This window comes from Ophidiomyces ophidiicola, assembly GCF_022830035.1.
Source record: "Ophidiomyces ophidiicola strain CBS 122913 chromosome Unknown scaffold_3, whole genome shotgun sequence".
Lineage (NCBI taxonomy): Eukaryota > Fungi > Ascomycota > Eurotiomycetes > Onygenales > Onygenaceae > Ophidiomyces > Ophidiomyces ophidiicola.
The window spans coordinates 1,078,352-1,095,485 of NW_026054643.1; the positions used below are offsets into that span (position 1 = coordinate 1,078,352).

Genomic DNA, 17,134 nt, shown 5'->3' on the forward strand with positions numbered 1-17,134 from the left:
AGCAATCCAATCCTATCATGATTAGTGGGTTGTAAACGCGCCCAGGTTTGATAGATATGTACGGAGTGGGAGTGGCCTGTCTGTACTCCTAAATCTGGCCACAATCTATCTAGGATATTTTGAATATGAAAAATTCTTTTGTCAATCATGTCAATAACTAGTTATGCGCTCACAATGGTATACGATAAATATATACATTTATTACCTGCTGGGCAATACCTCAAAAGTTGCGGAGTATGGGGTTGTTTAAGTTAGGGCTTGGCCTAACGCCAAGGGCCCACATTCCGGGCCGCTTCCACCACTAACTAAAGCATTTGAAGCTTGTCCGCCCCTACGGATACGGAGTACTTTTATACCAAAGCCCACACTTTTCACAACCAAGCTGCTCAACAACATTGTATTGTAACACATGAATTAATACATACAAATTGTAGAGAATTGATAGAAAAATGCTTTGATGCTAGTCTTATTATATAATTCCAAATGTCTGCTTTCTTAAACCTCATTAAATGTGACTGAAATTTATCATTACATAGACTCTTCTACTCTTCATGAAAGTAAGTCAGAATTAAATTATTAAAGATACAGTAAATATTTGAAGCATTTGTCTACATATTGAGTATATTAATGGATTAATTGAGGTTTGAAAAGTGTCACTTGGAAAAAAAGGGTGCCAACACTTTTGACGACGCACTTAAGCCAGGCGGGTTCCTATCTTCAAAAATTATATTCGAAGTCAAGCATCCATGGCTTCTCTATTCCGATTTATCCGAAACTTATTTCGAAAGCCGCCGTCTCCTGCCCGGAATTTTCGTAGCGTGGGTTTCAAGCGGATAGACGACAGCCAAAAAATGGAAGAAGAAAAGCTACCGAACTATGTTGCTGAAAGATACTATCCCGTTCGCATCGGCGAAGTTTTTGCTTCTAAGTACCAAGTTGTTGGGAAACTCGGATTTGGCACCACATCAACAGCTTGGTTGGCGCATGACTTAGGGTAAGTTAAGCATTCCTTTCCCTCTCCCCTGGTACTTTGCAAAGCACAAAGGAAGGGAGGAGTCAACCTACGTAGGTGCTTGTGCCGCCCATTCTCCTTTTCGTCTGCCATACAGCCAGCTAAAAGATTCCTCGTAGACTTCCTTGTTCACACCAGGAGGTGCTCCTATTTTCCTCTCCATTTTGGCTCTTTCTTGGGCGTTTTCGTTTCGTCTATCTGTGCGCAGCTCTTCAGCCCCTTTTTTTTCTGGATCCAAACTAGAATTCAGGTGGGTGCAGGTGTCATTGCGCAAACGCAACAATCTGCCCTTCAACTACAACCTCCATAAACTGTACGGTAGGATTCTCAGCCATGATATTCTTGAATATTTCAGTGCAGTATTGCTTCGCGGCGGAGCTGCGGGTTCCAAATATTACCCGAGAGATCTCCTGATCACCAAAGGCTAGAATCTCGGCTTCGGCCATCTCCGCCTTATCAGAAGGTTAGATCGAGACAATTTTGTATGCCTGAGGTGGCTGAGTAGACATGTTTCCTCCTTGGCGCCTTACTTTTCCCCAAATCCCACAGAATAGAAGGTGGGGTTGTTAAGGGCTTAAGAGTAATCGCCTTTAAACAAAATTAGGCCGTCGTTTCGGGTAGCTCTAAACATGATCCGACCAGTTCCCATGGTCTGCTGAGAGTAGGACAGGGTGAGATATTGGTGCGTATCGGTGTCCATTTTGAGTGTTAGAAAACCGACCCCCCGAATCACATCTGGGAAGAAAGGTGTTGACAGGAGGTTTTGAGTCTTTTGTAAGTAAGAACGAGAGCGGGATTTATGCTTATTCTTCAAATGTGGCCTTGAGTGCTTTTACGGGTTTCATGAGGAACCTCTTCCTGCTGAACAAGGGGAATATTCATATTTTTCATCACAGTGGATAGTTAAATGCAGGTGGCTTGCTATACTCCGCAGGCAGAGAAAAGTCTATCCCAGCCGCCCATGCCATCAACAAATAACTACAAGATAAGACAACTAGACAGATACGACCTACGCCGGCGAACATGTACATCGCATCTCCACCATCGCCCCGAAAACCTAACAGCAATGGAACATTGGCGAGAAACTTTTTCGCAAATTTTCAAGGAACAGGTAAGGTAGAAAAGACATTTGGGAAACTATGTAGACTTGAATCATAGTTTGCGGGGGCTAAACGGTATCGTGATATAGTTATAAGGTTTGAGCGAAATTTAAAAGAGCCTTGCCAAGGGTCCATGGTTTGAGCGTCCCATATAACAGTGAGTTTCTGGACCATATACCCAGATGCCGTAGCAGGCAAATTCGACTCTCTGTCAATCGACTCCAGCCCTTGGGCCAGTCTTGAAGATTAACGCTTGTGTCGGATACAATGCTGGTCGAAAGGCCTTTTCCACGGTGACGAATGCTTCCTCTCCAGAGAATCTAAAACTCTGAAAGGTGGACGGAGTCGCGCCTGAGCCAATCAAGACAGTTCCATGGAGGCTTAGAGGCATGGTGATGATTAGTTTAATGGGGCTTGTGAGATAATTAGTATTATTGTTATTGTGACGCCCTTAGAATCTATCGATGAATCAAGAATAACCAGCGGCATGTAGTCAGAGGGCGAAACGAACATCAAAATAAACCGATTCTAGATCTCTGACAAGACACAAATGGGGTGAAAGGGTTGGGATTAAATTTCGAGATCGTCCACACTGCTGGATGAAGCACTGTTGGTTTTTTCAAGCTTTAATGATTTGACGGATTCGGTTGAAGTTGAAAACAAATCTGTGGTTTTAGTCACGATCCAGGTGGATGCATACATATTCACGCTACAATGCAATAGTTAGCAAAAAATCTCAAAGGCGTATTAATCACAACAAATCTCACCGGTCAATGCAGGATCCAGGAAATCTAGCGCCAACGCGCCGTGCGGTGAAGCCATTAGCTTCAAATATGCTAATGTACCAAGGCATAATAGATGCGGACCGTAGCAGAATACGGCCGTTCATTTTGAGGACGTGGTTGAAGGCTTTGGCTTGGGTAGCTGCTGCGGGTCCTTCTGGGTCAAACCAATCCATCGAGTCCATGACCTTTGGATCCTTTGTTAGATCTTCGTAAAGAAAATTATCAATTGTGTCAACTTACTACTGCGATAGTAAGTGTTCCAGGAGTTATTCTCGCAATGACTTCGTTAATTTCATCTGTGTGAATACGGAGGCCGTCGAAAGCTCCAGGAGTTGACAGTTTTACATGAGTTTTGGGAGTTAGATAACTTGGATGGCACCTTACAAAAGTATGTTAGCATACTTCTTCAGTTGCAGAAAAGGGTACAGAAACATACCGCCTTGAATATTTGCCTTGAAGGCAGATGAAATAGAAATAATTATCGTTGCTTATTAGGGTGTCGTTGACGACAGGATCCAAAGTATGGACGATATATTCCCAAATAGCTTCGCCACTAACATCTGATGCCTTTTTCACGCCACCAGATAAGCCATTTCTTGTCATATAGTCAGAAATGATCATGTTCCTCTGGGCCGGTGGAACGCCGGCAGCCTTCCAAGCGAACCACTCTGTGCCGACAATAGCCCAATGCAAGGGTTTGCTGAGTAAGATTCTTCGAATCCTTGGCCAGAGCTCGCGCTGTTCTTCTAAATTTTGCGCCTCACAGAGACGTTTCACATCTGTGTTCAACCCAAAGATATTGAAAAGATATCTAACCATCTTTAGAGCATGGCGGGATCCGCCCGTCTCATAGAGGCCTTTTCCTATAGAGTAGGTAAAGACATCGCTGTGATCTAACCAAAACTGAAAGGCTTGGCTGGAAAGGTGCGGGCTTAACTTAGAGAGGAGAATTTCCCTGAATTGCGGGTGTTTGCCTTCACCAAAAATCTTCCAAACATCAAGATAGCCCAAAGCACTGAAACTAGCTACTTTTAATTCAAGCAAATGATTCTGGTTCGGATTGAGGTCAACAGCGTGAACTTTCCGAGGGTTGTACTGTAAGTAGTCGAGAATATTGTCCCCGGCGCTTGTAATTGCAAGTATTACATCGTCATTACCAATTTTTAACAGTCGATGATCGACACGAGGGTCTTCCCAGGTAAATGCATAGATGTATTCGTTGTTGAACTGGGTATGCTTTGGATGAAGTTCATCATACCATATTCTCCAGTGGTGATGTTGGTAGAATGATGATGGCAGTGGAAGATTGGAGCTTAAATTGACAACGGCAGCTTCATAAGCCTTGGATCTTATTTCCGGAATGCTTTGGACAACGGCTTCTGACAATTCTTTGCGGTGGTTTGCAGGTGACAAGTAAGGCGATTCAGTGAAAGCGGCATCCAACTTAGCTAAAACCTCGGAGTTTCCTGGGGTCTCCTTTTGGCATCCGACAAAAGTATAGTAGGGAATGCCGCCGAGAAGGTAGTTTCTCTCGCTGGAAGAGATGATTGTTCCGAACCGGTACTCAAGGTAATCTCGGCGAGCAGGTTCGAGCCCTACACGGTCCACATCAAACCAGGCCCGCCAAAACACTCTTCCCAGCCAATTGACATGGCGGTTAAAGGCGCCGCCAGTATAATTGCGGGAAGTCAAGTCCACAATGCTTTGCACTATACATATATCAATAAGACAAGACCTCCTAAGTCAGGATCTCGCATTCTCACCATAAAAATCACATGCGCCAATGATCCCGGTGGATTTTAGAAGCAAGGCTAGGGAATCGACTACACTATAATAGTCTGAACTTAAAGTCAGCTTCATTTTCTAACGCCAAATTCGTCGCTTGAGAGAAGCCTACCAGGAATCATGGACAAGCTGTAGCTCATTGTGATCAGGTCGGCCTTCCCCGCGTCAGAAATGGAATTCCCAACATCAGGCAGGCGGAACTCTCGGGCGTCCTGGCAAACGACAGATACATTCTTCCAGCCAAGTCGCGCAAACCTCTTTCGGGCGACCTCGCAGAGCGAGGGGGAGAGGTCAACTAGGTAAATATGGCTAAAGTATGTCTCTACTGGAGCAAAAGCAGCCATAGCCTCAATGTTGTAACTGTGCAAAACTGGTTAAATTGACCGCATAACGGGAAAATTCTCAAGCATACCCAGTTCCCCCGCCAATCTATATACTCCAAAACAGCTGTCAGAACATTGCAACCAGCACGACATGGATTAGGGGCTTGAAGCTTACATCCACCCAAACAAATCCCTTCTTCTGGTCTTTCGACTGTTCTGCTTGGAAGCTCAGCTGTGCAGCCAGGAGGCTGAGCATATCTTCCCTGCCCCTAAGAAGGCGCCTGCGAGTGGAATCATAGATATTGGCCTAGCTAGAGCTTAGCGATATGGCTCTAGAAGCGAGACGGCCCCGCAAGAATATTTTAAGCCGCGCGCACCTGGGTCTTGTAGAAGCCCTCGAGGGCATGTTTCTGGCCTCTGCCTTCGGAAGCACCAAAGGGCTTGAGAAAATTGGCGTAGAAGAAGGTGAGATAGGGCAGCAGCGGGCCATTGCCGGCGGCCTTGGGGCTGCGGGTGCCGAGGGCAAAGACGAGGACGACGAAGGCGGATATCAAGAGGGCGGAGGCGGCCAGCTTCAGGTACAGGGCGGCGTGGGCGTGCAGCGCCAGCACCGACGAGAGGCCGTCCATGAGCATGGCGAACACGAGAAGAGCACAAACACACAACGAGATGGAGACAGCAGAAGGGAGAAACAGCGGACGGCGAGGACAAAAGACAGGCTCGGCCGGGCAACAACCCCGCGACTGCCTGGCGGGCGGGCATCCTATCAACCGCACACATGGCCGGCGGCGGGCGCGCGCAACGGCCGCGGGGGCCCAATTGCCGCTGCACAGGCGGGCATGCGGCGTTTGCGGTTTGCGCCATGTCGAGTGAGAGCGTCCGGACTCGCCATGTGCACGCCCACGCGCTGCCTACGATCGCGCGCGGCGGTTGGGGCGAGCTGTGCGGCCGGCCAATCACCGGCCCGGGGCCCGCCACGTCCCGCTCGGCACACCCCCCCAACCCTAACCCTACGCCGCGCGCCGGGGGCATGCCGGGTCGATCTCGGGTGCGATGTCACAGGATGAGAAGTCTACGCATTCCTCTATGTAGAAACCTATGGCCGATGCTCGACCGACACAACACACAACATGCAGCCCAGCAATACAGCAGCACTCAATGCCTCGCTAAGATCGTTCCCGAGATTGCAGCAAAATACAGCACGCCTACGCCGTGGTAAAAACCCAATCCAAAACACTGACTCTCTTGAATGATAAACGCAGGTAGTTAAGTCGTAAGATCATCTCACATTGTGCCCAAAGTCGCCGAGCCCGGCGCTATTCTTTGCACCCAAAAATCTATCCCCTACCGCGCCGTCGATGGTGAAGGGTCAAGGCAAACCAGGCCAAACCAGGCCTTGGACGTGCAGCTGGTCCAGGATGACGCCGGCGACGTTGTGGCCATGGAAAGGGGAGGGGTACTCAGCCCCTGGCTATCGCTTGGCGTCGACGTAGGAAGTCGCTCGTCTATGGTGCTGCCCGTAGGGTCCTTACAGCCGCCAAACCATCCAGGCATCCTGCAGGTTGTGCTTGATGTGGAGGGAACTGAGGGGCTAGTAGGGGTAGGAGTAGGAAAAGGTGTGGCGGACGACATTGGTGGGGTGCTTGTAGGATCCTTGCAGCCAAACCATCCAGGAGTTTTGCATGTTGTGCTAGAAGTTATGGGAACTGAGGTGGCTGAAGGGGTCGGCAAGGGAGTGGCGGACCATGTAGGCGGCGTCGTCGTGCGGTCCTTGCAGCCAAACCACCCGGGCGTCTTACAAGTGCTTGTCGTCGAAGTCGTTGGAACACTTGTGGTCGTTGCAGGGGTGGTGGTGGTAGTTTCATCCAAACAACCCCACCAGCCTGGTGTTTTGCAGGTCGATGTCCGCGTCCGCGTTAAGGATGTTGTTGAGCTGCGAGATGAAGTAGGTTGCGATGCGTTGCCCTTGAAAAACTTCCACAGCCCGCAATCTCGGCATTCGGCGTCTCGTGTACACGTTGGAACGGTCTGATACTTCTCGATGACATCGCTAATCACATTTAGAATCCGATGCGTGCCAATACCCACGCGCCAGCCCAAATCCTCGACGGTGTCGTAAACGCATCGGAATCCAGTGTGACAAGCTGATTCCATTGCGTATCCTGCTAAGGTACAGAATGAAGTAGCCCCGTTACAGCTGCCCATATATACCGGGTCAGCCGTGTGGCCGAAATGGTACGCGCCAGTATATTCACGCACTTGGGGAGTGCTGGGGTCCGTGCCAGGAGGTACTGGAAGGCCCAGCCGAGAAGCAGGCAATGCTTCTGGAACCGCCTCAAACGTCACGGACGGTAAGCCATAGGTTAGACCGAGAAGACTAGACACTGCTCCCCCAAGCGAATGTCCAGCAAGCCACACATTTGAGTTTGGGTAGAGAGCGGTGACGTTGGCATAAAGATCAAGGGAAGCGCGGTAGTATCGGTTCTCTTCTCTGAGGGCGGAAACTAAACAAGTGGAATTGCAAGTATAGGCCGATGAGTAACAATCACAAACCTGCCGCCAGAAGTATTGGCCACCTTGAGCACAGCAACAGCTGAAAAACAGATTATCGTTGACTTTGTCGTTGGTGGTCGTCTCTTCTCCGTCAAACAGTGCAGCGGAGGTTCCTTTCAACGCGATTATGATTGTCGAATTGGCCTTGTCGGCGTATATATGCCCACGCAAGCCTTCCTTTTCCCACCCAAAGCCCAGAGACTGGTTGAATGGTCCAGAAACATCTTTCCATCGCTCCGTTCCTGGTTCCATGATGTATGCATTGGCTGTCATCTTTGCAAGGTTGAGAACAGTTTCCTTATCAGATATGTTGGGACCAGGTAATTCGTCTATTGACCAGACCGGGGGAGATAATATGCGGGCCATTTCAGGCTTTCTTGCCGCCAAGAGTCGAGCCTCCATTACTTCAACTCGCCGGTCTGTGAGCCGCTGGATTCGAGAAGGCTGTGAAAAGGCCTTAAAACGTGGAGCAAATGCCAATTTTTTACCTGCCTCAGATGCCACCCATACTTTTGCATCCGGCTGGATATCGAGACGTTTATGAAGGAGGGGATATCGAGATGTGCCATGATGGAAGATGTGACGTAGTGCCTAATAAACGCGAAGGTCAGAAATAACAAATAGATACCCACCAAATTTATAACTACTTACAAATTCATGACCTTGTTGTAAAGGCAGTGGTTGTGGTTCGGGGTGTTCTGGTGCCACAAGCGGAGCTTGAGGGTGGAGATAGGCATCCAGCCTGTGTGCTAAAAGAAGCGTTGAAAACAGAGAAACCATCAATATGAAGGTCACCATGGCGACTCGACGCTATCTAACGTCCGGTTCCCATCAACACCATGTAATTCTCTTCATAAAAATAGCCCCTACAGTGTACGGAGTACAGAAGATATTAAACAGTGTTGCCTCTGCGTCACTAATGCCAAGTGCAGGTGACGGCATTCCGACCAATTGTTAGTCACGAGCGGGATGAGTCAGCACTTTCACTGGCATCCCTGATTGGGACGGAACGCGTGAGGAGCTGGTATCAGGAGGACATCTCCCTAGGGTACGGGGAGGGTTTTCTGACCTCTAGCTTTAATGCTATGTGACTACTGCTGGTGCTTTGACTCTCTCTAATTCATCTTAGAGAAGTAAGCCATTTTCTCAAGCCCATGGGGCTTAACATTGCCTGAAACACCTGTCTGTCCCCAATGTCGTCTGCCATCTGTCAGAAGGGCCAACAAGTAACAAGGCCTTTACAATATAGAGGTCAACCGTCTTGGATTATTTGCATATATATCCCGACGAGCTCTTCCATGCCTGTTTTTTGTTGACAAAACTCCATCTATCGCCTCCTCGTGAAATATGAATCCTGAGTCTATTATCTCACCTTCCAGTCAACCCACCGTTGGTACAGAGCCAGACGTCTTTGAGAAGCAGGATGAGATTAACATGGAAAACGATGACCCAGAGGACCCTTCAGGATCGAATCATGGAGGCGTTTTGGAAGACCTTCCAATCGAAATGATTAGCTTGACTGACAGGTAAGCTCGCTTTTTCCACCTCAAAATCAGCCAACCTAATACCCGAAACCCATCATCGTCTAGATTTGTTGAGTCCTTAAGTGCCAAAGTCTACGATACTCCTCCTTCGATAGACAAATTATCAGACATTTTTCAGGAGTTCTATGTTCGTGCTTCTTCGCATGTTGAAACCCATATTTTCATCTTAGCCTCGCGTCTTCGTCGTGATGCTTCTCCGTCTCCCAACCCAAGCAATTCGGCTACTTCAAAACCTCTTTCAGAGCAACAAATGCTCACCGCGACCGAGGTTGTTGAGAGACGCCGCGCAAGGAAATTACTGCAGTATAAACGTCAAGCCTTAGAAGAAGCTATAGAAAAGAGGGCCTGTGAATCTATTTACGACAAAATATGGCGCCACAAAACCACTCTCGACGAGGTTAGGGACGAAAAATTACGCTCTAAAACTGCCGCATTAGCTGTGATGGGCTTTGGCCTCAAAGATCTCGGAGTTGAAGTCAATACTAGCAAGGAGGATATTGTAGCTTCAGAACATTGGCTTGAAAATGCAAGAAGCAGTTTAATGAAAATGAATACTACAAAATGCCCTCATGATAAAATCCAACTTCTTACTACAGCACACAAGGCCATTGTCGACAGCCTCACAGAAGTCCTACCCGCCTCTTCGTCCGCGGATGAAATCCTTCCCACCCTCATATACGCTCTTGTCACATCTCCTCCAGAGGGTATCAATATAATCAGCAACCTGTTGTTCATTCAACGTTTCCGTGCCGCCAGCAGGATTGATGGAGAGGCTGCATATTGCCTGACAAATCTAGAGGCGGCGATTAGTTTCTTGGAGAACGTCGACTTGACGAATACAGATGAACTTGGACAAGGCGTTCCAAGTCCGATCGTTTCAAAAGTGTCCAGCTGTTTCACAGATCCTCTGCAGACAAAGAGCAATAGCCAATCATCTAATGTGGACGGTTTATCAAAGCAGAATAATCTTTCCCCGATATCCAGAATACATACACCACAACAAGAACCTCTAGCAGGATCTCCCCAACATCGCCTTAGCAGCATTTTTCAACCTCCAGCCAAGGCACTAGGCGCAGCAAACGATTTAGTACGCAATACCGCTGATCAAGGAATGAAAAACATCAGTAACACACTTGATAACAGTTTTAAATTCTTATTTGGCCGACTAAAAGAGGTCCAACTGAAGCAAGGTGAAGGAGCCAAAGACCTTACTGCTATTGTACCAAAGACCCTCGATGATGCTCGCCGATTGGTGAATTCTCCCACTGATTTTCATGATACCGTTTCCGGTGACGACACAGCCGAAAAAGGCGATAGAATCGTTGGTGCCTCTAACTCTGCAAGGCCTAAACTGGATGACAGGTTGGCTAGTTTAGTAGCCGGGCGGAAGCCCTCTAGTGATCGTATAGTGAAACACGCTCTCGGACCTAGAGCAGAAATAGTCGATTCAACCCCTGATACATCCACCCCAGCTTCCCTGAATCCGCAAGGGAATAATAATTCTACTTTTGGATCTATGCGGAGTTTTGGAAATACCCTGAACCCTTTAAATCACATCCCTGGAGTGATACGTGGCCTAAGTCGGAGCTCCACTGAACCAAATCAAGTCATACCCAGCGAACAGGCCCTGCCAATTTCTGCCAGGGAGCTTGGCTCTGTTGCTAACGTAAGCCCTCCAATACAGAGATTCTTGGAGTTGGAACATTCATCCCAGCTCAAAATTGGGGATATTCCTGAGCTTCTTGAAGATTACAAAAGGCTAGCATCGATTTTTAACTCCGCCCGTTTTACCAATGCCAGTGCATCCAAAAACTGAACAACAAGTGCTTTGAACATTTGACTTTTACTGGCTCTGTCACACCTGTTAACTAGTCAAAGGCCCCATCCTCCTACAGTTTGCGGGTACTCCATATTGGGCAAGGTAAGAGGCTGTTCTATGTCACCTGCACTTGAGATATGTATATCCCCCATAGGGTCGTCTTTTTGATTAGCCACGTAAGTGTCTGGTCCTTCTACTCTTGGTAGGAAAATCTGCTGGTAATCCTTGGCTGCTGCCACAACGGCCTTTTAATAGGATTCGTTTCCAATTCGGTTTGACATAATAATACCTAAAAGAGGGTGTAGATAATACATTTCATTCATCTCTTCGTACCCAAGGTCCGCAATGAAACTACAACGATATCAAGCAAAAATCATATATTCACCCCCCGTGCCAAGATAGATTAGCTGAAGTTATATTTCTCTTTCCAAATCCTGTATAATCGCAAGCCAGAAAAATCAGTCTCTTATGTCGAATAGGGACTTGGGATAAAACTGTCGACATACCATGTATTTCCCAATGTCTTACTCCCATTCGCTTCGGCAAGGCGATAGTATTTCGCTGCCATGTACTTTAAGAGACGATGGGTGATCAGTAAATCTCTCTTAGTATCGATCTTTTAGCATTAGTTACCTTGTCCTTTTTACCCCCAAATCCTTCAAGGAAACACCAAGCTGCCTCATTCATAGCATCCGTGTCCCCCAGGTTTGCTGCAGCCTCGTAGTACTGCCGAGCAGCGAAGGGGTCTTTGCCTACACCCCAGCCGTGACGCATACAGTTGGCCAGCTCGAAAATTGCCAGAACAAGCTCTCCTTTTGCTGCTCCGCCCTTTTTCATACCAGCCTTCAGAGCATCTTCCTCAATAGAAGCGGAATTTGCGGCAGCTGCTGAGAGATATGTGATAGCCACTTCAGGATTAGGGTTACATCCCCATCCGTGTCTAAGAAAGAAGTGGATATTCAGGGTTGGTCCAGATAATAGTTTTTGAGGGCTTCAGCACCGACCTGAGCGCTAAACCATAGAGAACTTGGCTTAGAGCATTGTTCTGGCCATTAGGGTCGGCAAGACGCCTGAACATCTCTGTCGATTTAGCCAAATCTGTCATAGAATTGAGACATGGTGGTCAGTGAGAATTTAATGGGCGCCGCGGGAGTAACAGCATACCTCCAGCCTCATGCAACCGTATTGCTTCTTGAATATTCACCTACGAAGAAGTAAGTAGACAGAATCCACGGGGTCATATGCCCTTTACATCACCCTCGGGATCATTCAGCCTTCCAACGCTTGGGCTTCGCGAGCGCGGCAATGAAGGTGTCATACGGACAACTCCTTGTGCTAGCATCGTTGCCCGCTTTTCCCATTGTGCCTCCCTTTCCTGTTCATCCCCATCATTGTTCACATATGGCAGGTTCGCAGGAAGGTTGACGGATGACGTACTGGCAGATCGGCCCCGAGTTAGGTGTAAGCGATGGGAAAGGCGCTTTTCTGCCTTGTCTCTAGGGGGCGATCGTCTCGAGGACTCGTTATTACTAGAAGCATTCGAGAAACGTCGAAGGCGGCCAAAAGACTTTGCTTCTGAAGCGCTCGTAGTTGGTTGATCGTGGAGGCTTGGGGGGCTAATGACTTCTTGGGTGTTTGTATCGGACCTGATGAACGTAAATTGGGGGGGTTCGAGTCCAGGCCCCGATGAATGCAATGCATCATCATTTTTGACCTTATCCTTCTTCCTTAAAAGGTCCTTTAGCGGCATGATGGTATAGCACTGGCACCTGTATGTTATTTCAGAAGAATGCAGGCAGTGTTTCCAGGAAACAGAGCCCAAGACAACTCCCAAGAATGAAATCAGTTAGCTAGCGACCTTGTGCATAAAGCATATGTATGTACTCCGAGAAGCATTGCGACATACGTAATGTGGCAGTGTACAGTACATAGGTAGGGCTGAAATTAGTTAAGTAGTAACTAACTAGTCATGTGTTTCAAATTCTGAGAATAAACCCATCCAAAATTGTTAATTACATAGTTATGCTCGTGACAGCCACAAGATTATAGATAAATAATCTTTCTCATATTTAGTTCATAATAACCCCATTCATAGTCACCGAAAACTAACCTATGAGGTTCACGGTTGCTGGAGAACGATATTGCAAATCCAGATACAAGCAGGCAACAAATTTCTTCCATACCCACGAGTGAGTTATGCATGGATGTACGGAGTACTCTGTACATATGTAACTACCGTATATACTTCCGCACTACTCCGTACTCCCGCACCCTCGAAAAATGATATACGTCTCTGAATAGTTGATTTAATTTAGTGAAAAAAAAAAGGGAAGGGAATGATGAAATGGCGTATTTCTTAGCCGCCACAGTCAGAAAATCCAAATCCGAATCTTAGGTGTTTATTCATTTCATTAGCATCCAAGCAAGGTCCAATAACTTACGACTAAATGAATCAATGTATTAGAACAGCGTTATGGCTGCATAGCAACAGTAGTTATATATCGCGAAACCATACAGAGGGCATGAGAATAACAAGCCTTCGCAAAATGGTGATTGAGTTCTAGATACCCAACTCTCGATATTTATCTTCCTTGGGAGTAGGTAGTGTGATAGATTTCTGACAACAAACACGAAAGAGTATATAGAATTGTTTTCATGCAGATATAATTTCTATTTCTGAAGTTTTGTACACAAAAATGAAAGCCTCTAGGCTACATCGCACAAGACTGAAAACTATTGGGCCTTGGATGACACAATTCCTATTATATATTGTAAGTAACCATCTTGAGAGGATGTATACTCTTAGACTTACTTTCGACGTCAGCGACGCTCTGCTGCAAAATTTGCTGGAGAAGCTTGGGGTTTTCCAATTCTTTTTGGATTTTGGCCATGACAGTCTCAGCAAGTTCGCGCTGCTCACGCTGTTTAACCTGGCCCTCATATTGAACCCAAGAATCAAGAACTCTTTTAGCCTCAGCTGCAAGAGCTGTACGCTGCTCAAGTTCAAAGGCTTGGGCCTCGAGGCGTGCGGTTTCCTAAAACAAGGTCAACGGAGGGTTCCTTATATGCAACAAGAAAATCAATAGGTAACACAGTACCTTCGAGACCTCAAACAACTGCTTCGTGACGCTAACAACTTCGCTCAATGGCTTGACATTCTCAATACGTTGGGTAACTGCGTTGGCGTGATCGGCGCGTGCGGCATACAAAATGTCTTTCTGCTTCTGGATCTGGCCCTGGGCCCATTGCTTATGAAGGGGGCCAGCCATCTTGAAAACAGCCGTGAATACACTGAGAAGGCAGAAAGCAGCAACGGTCTCCTCGTTTAGGATATAAAGCTCATTGCTGATTGCAGCAATGGCCAGACCGGCACCACCAGACAGAATGGCGGTTTTGGAAACCAGAGAATTCCCAGGGAGGGCATCGATAATAGACTGAGCCTTGGTCTTTGGGTCTTCGACAGGAACACTGGAAGCAAATCGAGTAGAGCTCACCGGGCAAAGGGCGGGAAGGACTTTGGTGGAGAGAACGGGACGGACCCGAGAAGCGCCTAGAGGCCAATTGGCTCAGTAAATATGCAAATGTATCCCAGGTTGTTTGGTTAACTTACCAAGAGCACTCTTTGCCAATCGCGACGCCATTGTGACGAGTGAATTCAACCAAGCCTCTGAGTTGGTGGAGAGTGGTCGTTGAATGGTTTTGGTCCTTGATGTTCGGGAGAAAATCAAAGCTAACCGCAAATGGCAAGGTCTCTTTTCTCCTACTCTAATCTTTTTCGTTTATCAGCAAAAAAACTGTTGCGGAAGAGGAGTGTACTCCGTACAGCAAGTATGTCAGGTTTACCAGGTGGCGATCCTGCGTCGAAGAAGCGGAGGAAAAATGGCAAAGAAGCAATTTCGAGGAAACGCCTGAGAGCCACTGGTCAGGAAGATGCCGAGCCACAGAAGCTCCAGCAGCTAGAGGGCCAAATCTCGGAGTCTCGCAAACACTACAACAATATTGTCACCTTACTATCAATGCTTGATACTAGGCATCCGAATCTGCCCGTGGCCGTATCGTTGTGTAGGGTATTCTGCCGACTGCTGGCGGGAGGGCATCTCCAAAAGGCAAAAGGCGCAACCGAACAGGATTCCATTCTGGCTGCATGGCTGGGAGAGAGGTACCAAGAATACAAGTCTGCATTGATAAGAATTCTTGGTAATCACAATTCCGCAGATGGAGTATGACCCCGTACGCTCACTATCCCAGAAAAGCAAGCTAAATTCTCACCAGGTTGCAGCACTCACACTTTCCATGCGACTCGTAAAAGAGCACTCCATTCATTATCATGGCACGAAAAACTATGCCTGGGACCATAGTTTCTTTAACGAGATTATTGATACTCTTATTGAAGATGAGGCTGAGGGTACCAATCAGACCCGCGAGGAGTTTTCGAACAAATTTTTGAAGGAATACCACGATGTCGCCGTCTATACCGTTCTTCGGCTTTTGTATGTGTGCCTCTTGCGGCTCCTCTAGCTCATCTGAATATGTTCTAACATTCCTTTCGATACAGGGAGTATACATCAACACAACCCTCTTCAAGCAACCTGTCCCACATTACGTACCTTCTCTCTGGCCTTGGAACCTCCCCTTCAGCGGAGCAGTCGCTTGATAACGTATACACAGATATATCAAAAATGAGTCAAAAGAATAAAGCTCCCTTTGTATCTGTTTCTTCTTATAGAAAACGTGTCCAATCTGCCTGGTTAGCTGTACTCTCAAACACCCTTGATACCCCCCTTCGAAAACAGCTTCTGCAAATGATGCCCCGCGAGATTGCCCCGTGGTTTTTAAAGCCAGAGCTTCTTATGGATTTCCTAACGGATTCATACAACCAAGGCGGCTCAATCTCGCTTTTAGCCCTTTCGGGCCTCTTCTACCTCATACAACAGAAAAATCTTGACTACCCCCAATTCTACCACAAGCTTTATTCCCTCCTTAATGCCGACCTGTTGCATTCTAAATACCGATCACGCTTCTTCCGCCTCCTCGACACATTCTTAGCATCGACCCACCTTCCAGCAACACTGGTTGCTAGTTTTATCAAACGCCTATCCCGACTGACCCTCAATGCCCCGCCGGCGGCTATCGTGATCATCGTACCTTGGATATATAACCTCCTTAGGAACCACCCGTTGTGCACATTCATGATACATCGCGCCATTCGAGACCCGTCACTCAAATCTGAAATCGACGCTGAGGGTATGGACGACCCATTTGACCCCTTTGAAACGGATCCCACCTTGACCGCTGCCATTGAAAGCTCCCTTTGGGAGATCGAGATGCTGCAGTCGCATTATCACCCCAATGTGGCCGCTGTGGCAAAAATTATATCGGAGCAATTCACAAAGCCAGTGTATAACTTGGAGGACTTTCTGGATCATTCATATCATGCCTTGTTGGACGCGGATTTGGGTGTAGAGGAAAAACCGTTCAAAAAGACGCCCGTAGTAGAGTACCAAATTCCCAAAAGAATCTTTACCGATCGCTTGTTAGTGGAAAATAGTGATGGAAAAGATATAGAAACCGGAACTCTTCTCAGACAGGTGTGGGACTTTAGTTAGCATCTACTTGCGCGTCATGACGCGTAATTTTTGTCTGCAACGAGGGGTCAACAATAATAAGAAAGGATCATATATTCAAAACACGAACTACCATGTTTCTACTGATAGGTTTACCGTTCCCTTCGTAGTAGTAGTCCATGATTCGCATCAGGTCTATGCTAACAATATGTAAGACAAGGTGGCAAAAAAGAAAATAAACATACGTAACTGTATGCATATGTGCAACGCGACTTCATGATATGTACTGACAGGGGTTAAAAATGATTGATATCAGTGCGTAAGTTGCAGCAGTGCCCTCGATTCCCCGTGATCGGCGCTCAAAATCTGAGCTCGTCATCAGGTCGAGTTAAATAATGTGTGTTACGGAGTACTGATCACCGGATGCTGCATTTATATTGTTTTCTTTTTTTCTTTGGTGGCCAAGCTCGCTCCAAGCCCTGTAGTTACCGAAGTTTATAGATTTCCGCGAATATCAATAATGATAATAATAATAATAATAATAATAATAATAAACGAGTACCAAGATCCCCAGTTCTAGCCATGAAAAGGCGTTTGAGGTTTATGGTTTACCAAGTCTTATATCTCAAAGCTGGCCTATCGTTTAGTA

General features: G+C 47.0%; 6 protein-coding genes across 6 annotated transcripts; 2 read left to right on the forward strand and 4 right to left on the reverse strand.

The window, feature by feature from the left end:
• Nucleotides 1-2,682: 2,682 nt before the first annotated feature.
• Nucleotides 2,683-5,640, reverse strand: LOZ57_001397 (uncharacterized protein; the record flags this gene model as incomplete). Its single annotated transcript, XM_049250487.1, has 9 exons — nucleotides 2,683-2,821; nucleotides 2,880-3,082; nucleotides 3,138-3,276; nucleotides 3,334-4,606; nucleotides 4,661-4,735; nucleotides 4,795-5,042; nucleotides 5,095-5,111; nucleotides 5,181-5,312; nucleotides 5,383-5,640. 9 exons carry the CDS (start codon nucleotides 5,638-5,640, stop codon nucleotides 2,683-2,685), a joined length of 2,484 nt encoding a protein of 827 aa, XP_049110847.1.
• A 709-nt stretch (nucleotides 5,641-6,349) lies between these two features.
• On the reverse strand, nucleotides 6,350-8,356 carry ATG15 (putative lipase atg15; the record flags this gene model as incomplete). Its single annotated transcript, XM_049250488.1, has 2 exons — nucleotides 6,350-8,149; nucleotides 8,210-8,356. The coding sequence occupies 2 exons, from the start codon at nucleotides 8,354-8,356 to the stop codon at nucleotides 6,350-6,352; spliced, it is 1,947 nt and encodes a 648-aa protein (XP_049110848.1).
• A 549-nt stretch (nucleotides 8,357-8,905) lies between these two features.
• LOZ57_001399 (uncharacterized protein) lies at nucleotides 8,906-10,918 on the forward strand (the record flags this gene model as incomplete). Its single annotated transcript, XM_049250489.1, has 2 exons — nucleotides 8,906-9,084; nucleotides 9,148-10,918. The coding sequence occupies 2 exons, from the start codon at nucleotides 8,906-8,908 to the stop codon at nucleotides 10,916-10,918; spliced, it is 1,950 nt and encodes a 649-aa protein (XP_049110849.1).
• Nucleotides 10,919-11,324: 406 nt separating this feature from the next.
• LOZ57_001400 (uncharacterized protein) lies at nucleotides 11,325-12,671 on the reverse strand (the record flags this gene model as incomplete). The annotated part of the gene is made up of 6 exons (XM_049250490.1): nucleotides 11,325-11,355; nucleotides 11,428-11,492; nucleotides 11,555-11,861; nucleotides 11,926-12,019; nucleotides 12,086-12,125; nucleotides 12,174-12,671. The coding sequence occupies 6 exons, from the start codon at nucleotides 12,669-12,671 to the stop codon at nucleotides 11,325-11,327; spliced, it is 1,035 nt and encodes a 344-aa protein (XP_049110850.1).
• A 983-nt stretch (nucleotides 12,672-13,654) lies between these two features.
• Nucleotides 13,655-14,562, reverse strand: ATP4 (atp4 subunit B of the stator stalk of mitochondrial F1F0 ATP synthase; the record flags this gene model as incomplete). Its single annotated transcript, XM_049250491.1, has 4 exons — nucleotides 13,655-13,680; nucleotides 13,734-13,956; nucleotides 14,020-14,471; nucleotides 14,532-14,562. The coding sequence occupies 4 exons, from the start codon at nucleotides 14,560-14,562 to the stop codon at nucleotides 13,655-13,657; spliced, it is 732 nt and encodes a 243-aa protein (XP_049110851.1).
• A 189-nt stretch (nucleotides 14,563-14,751) lies between these two features.
• NOC4 (Maturation and nuclear export of 40S ribosomal subunits interacting protein) lies at nucleotides 14,752-16,527 on the forward strand (the record flags this gene model as incomplete). Its single annotated transcript, XM_049250492.1, has 3 exons — nucleotides 14,752-15,141; nucleotides 15,194-15,411; nucleotides 15,477-16,527. 3 exons carry the CDS (start codon nucleotides 14,752-14,754, stop codon nucleotides 16,525-16,527), a joined length of 1,659 nt encoding a protein of 552 aa, XP_049110852.1.
• Between the last annotated feature and the right edge of the window lie 607 nt (nucleotides 16,528-17,134).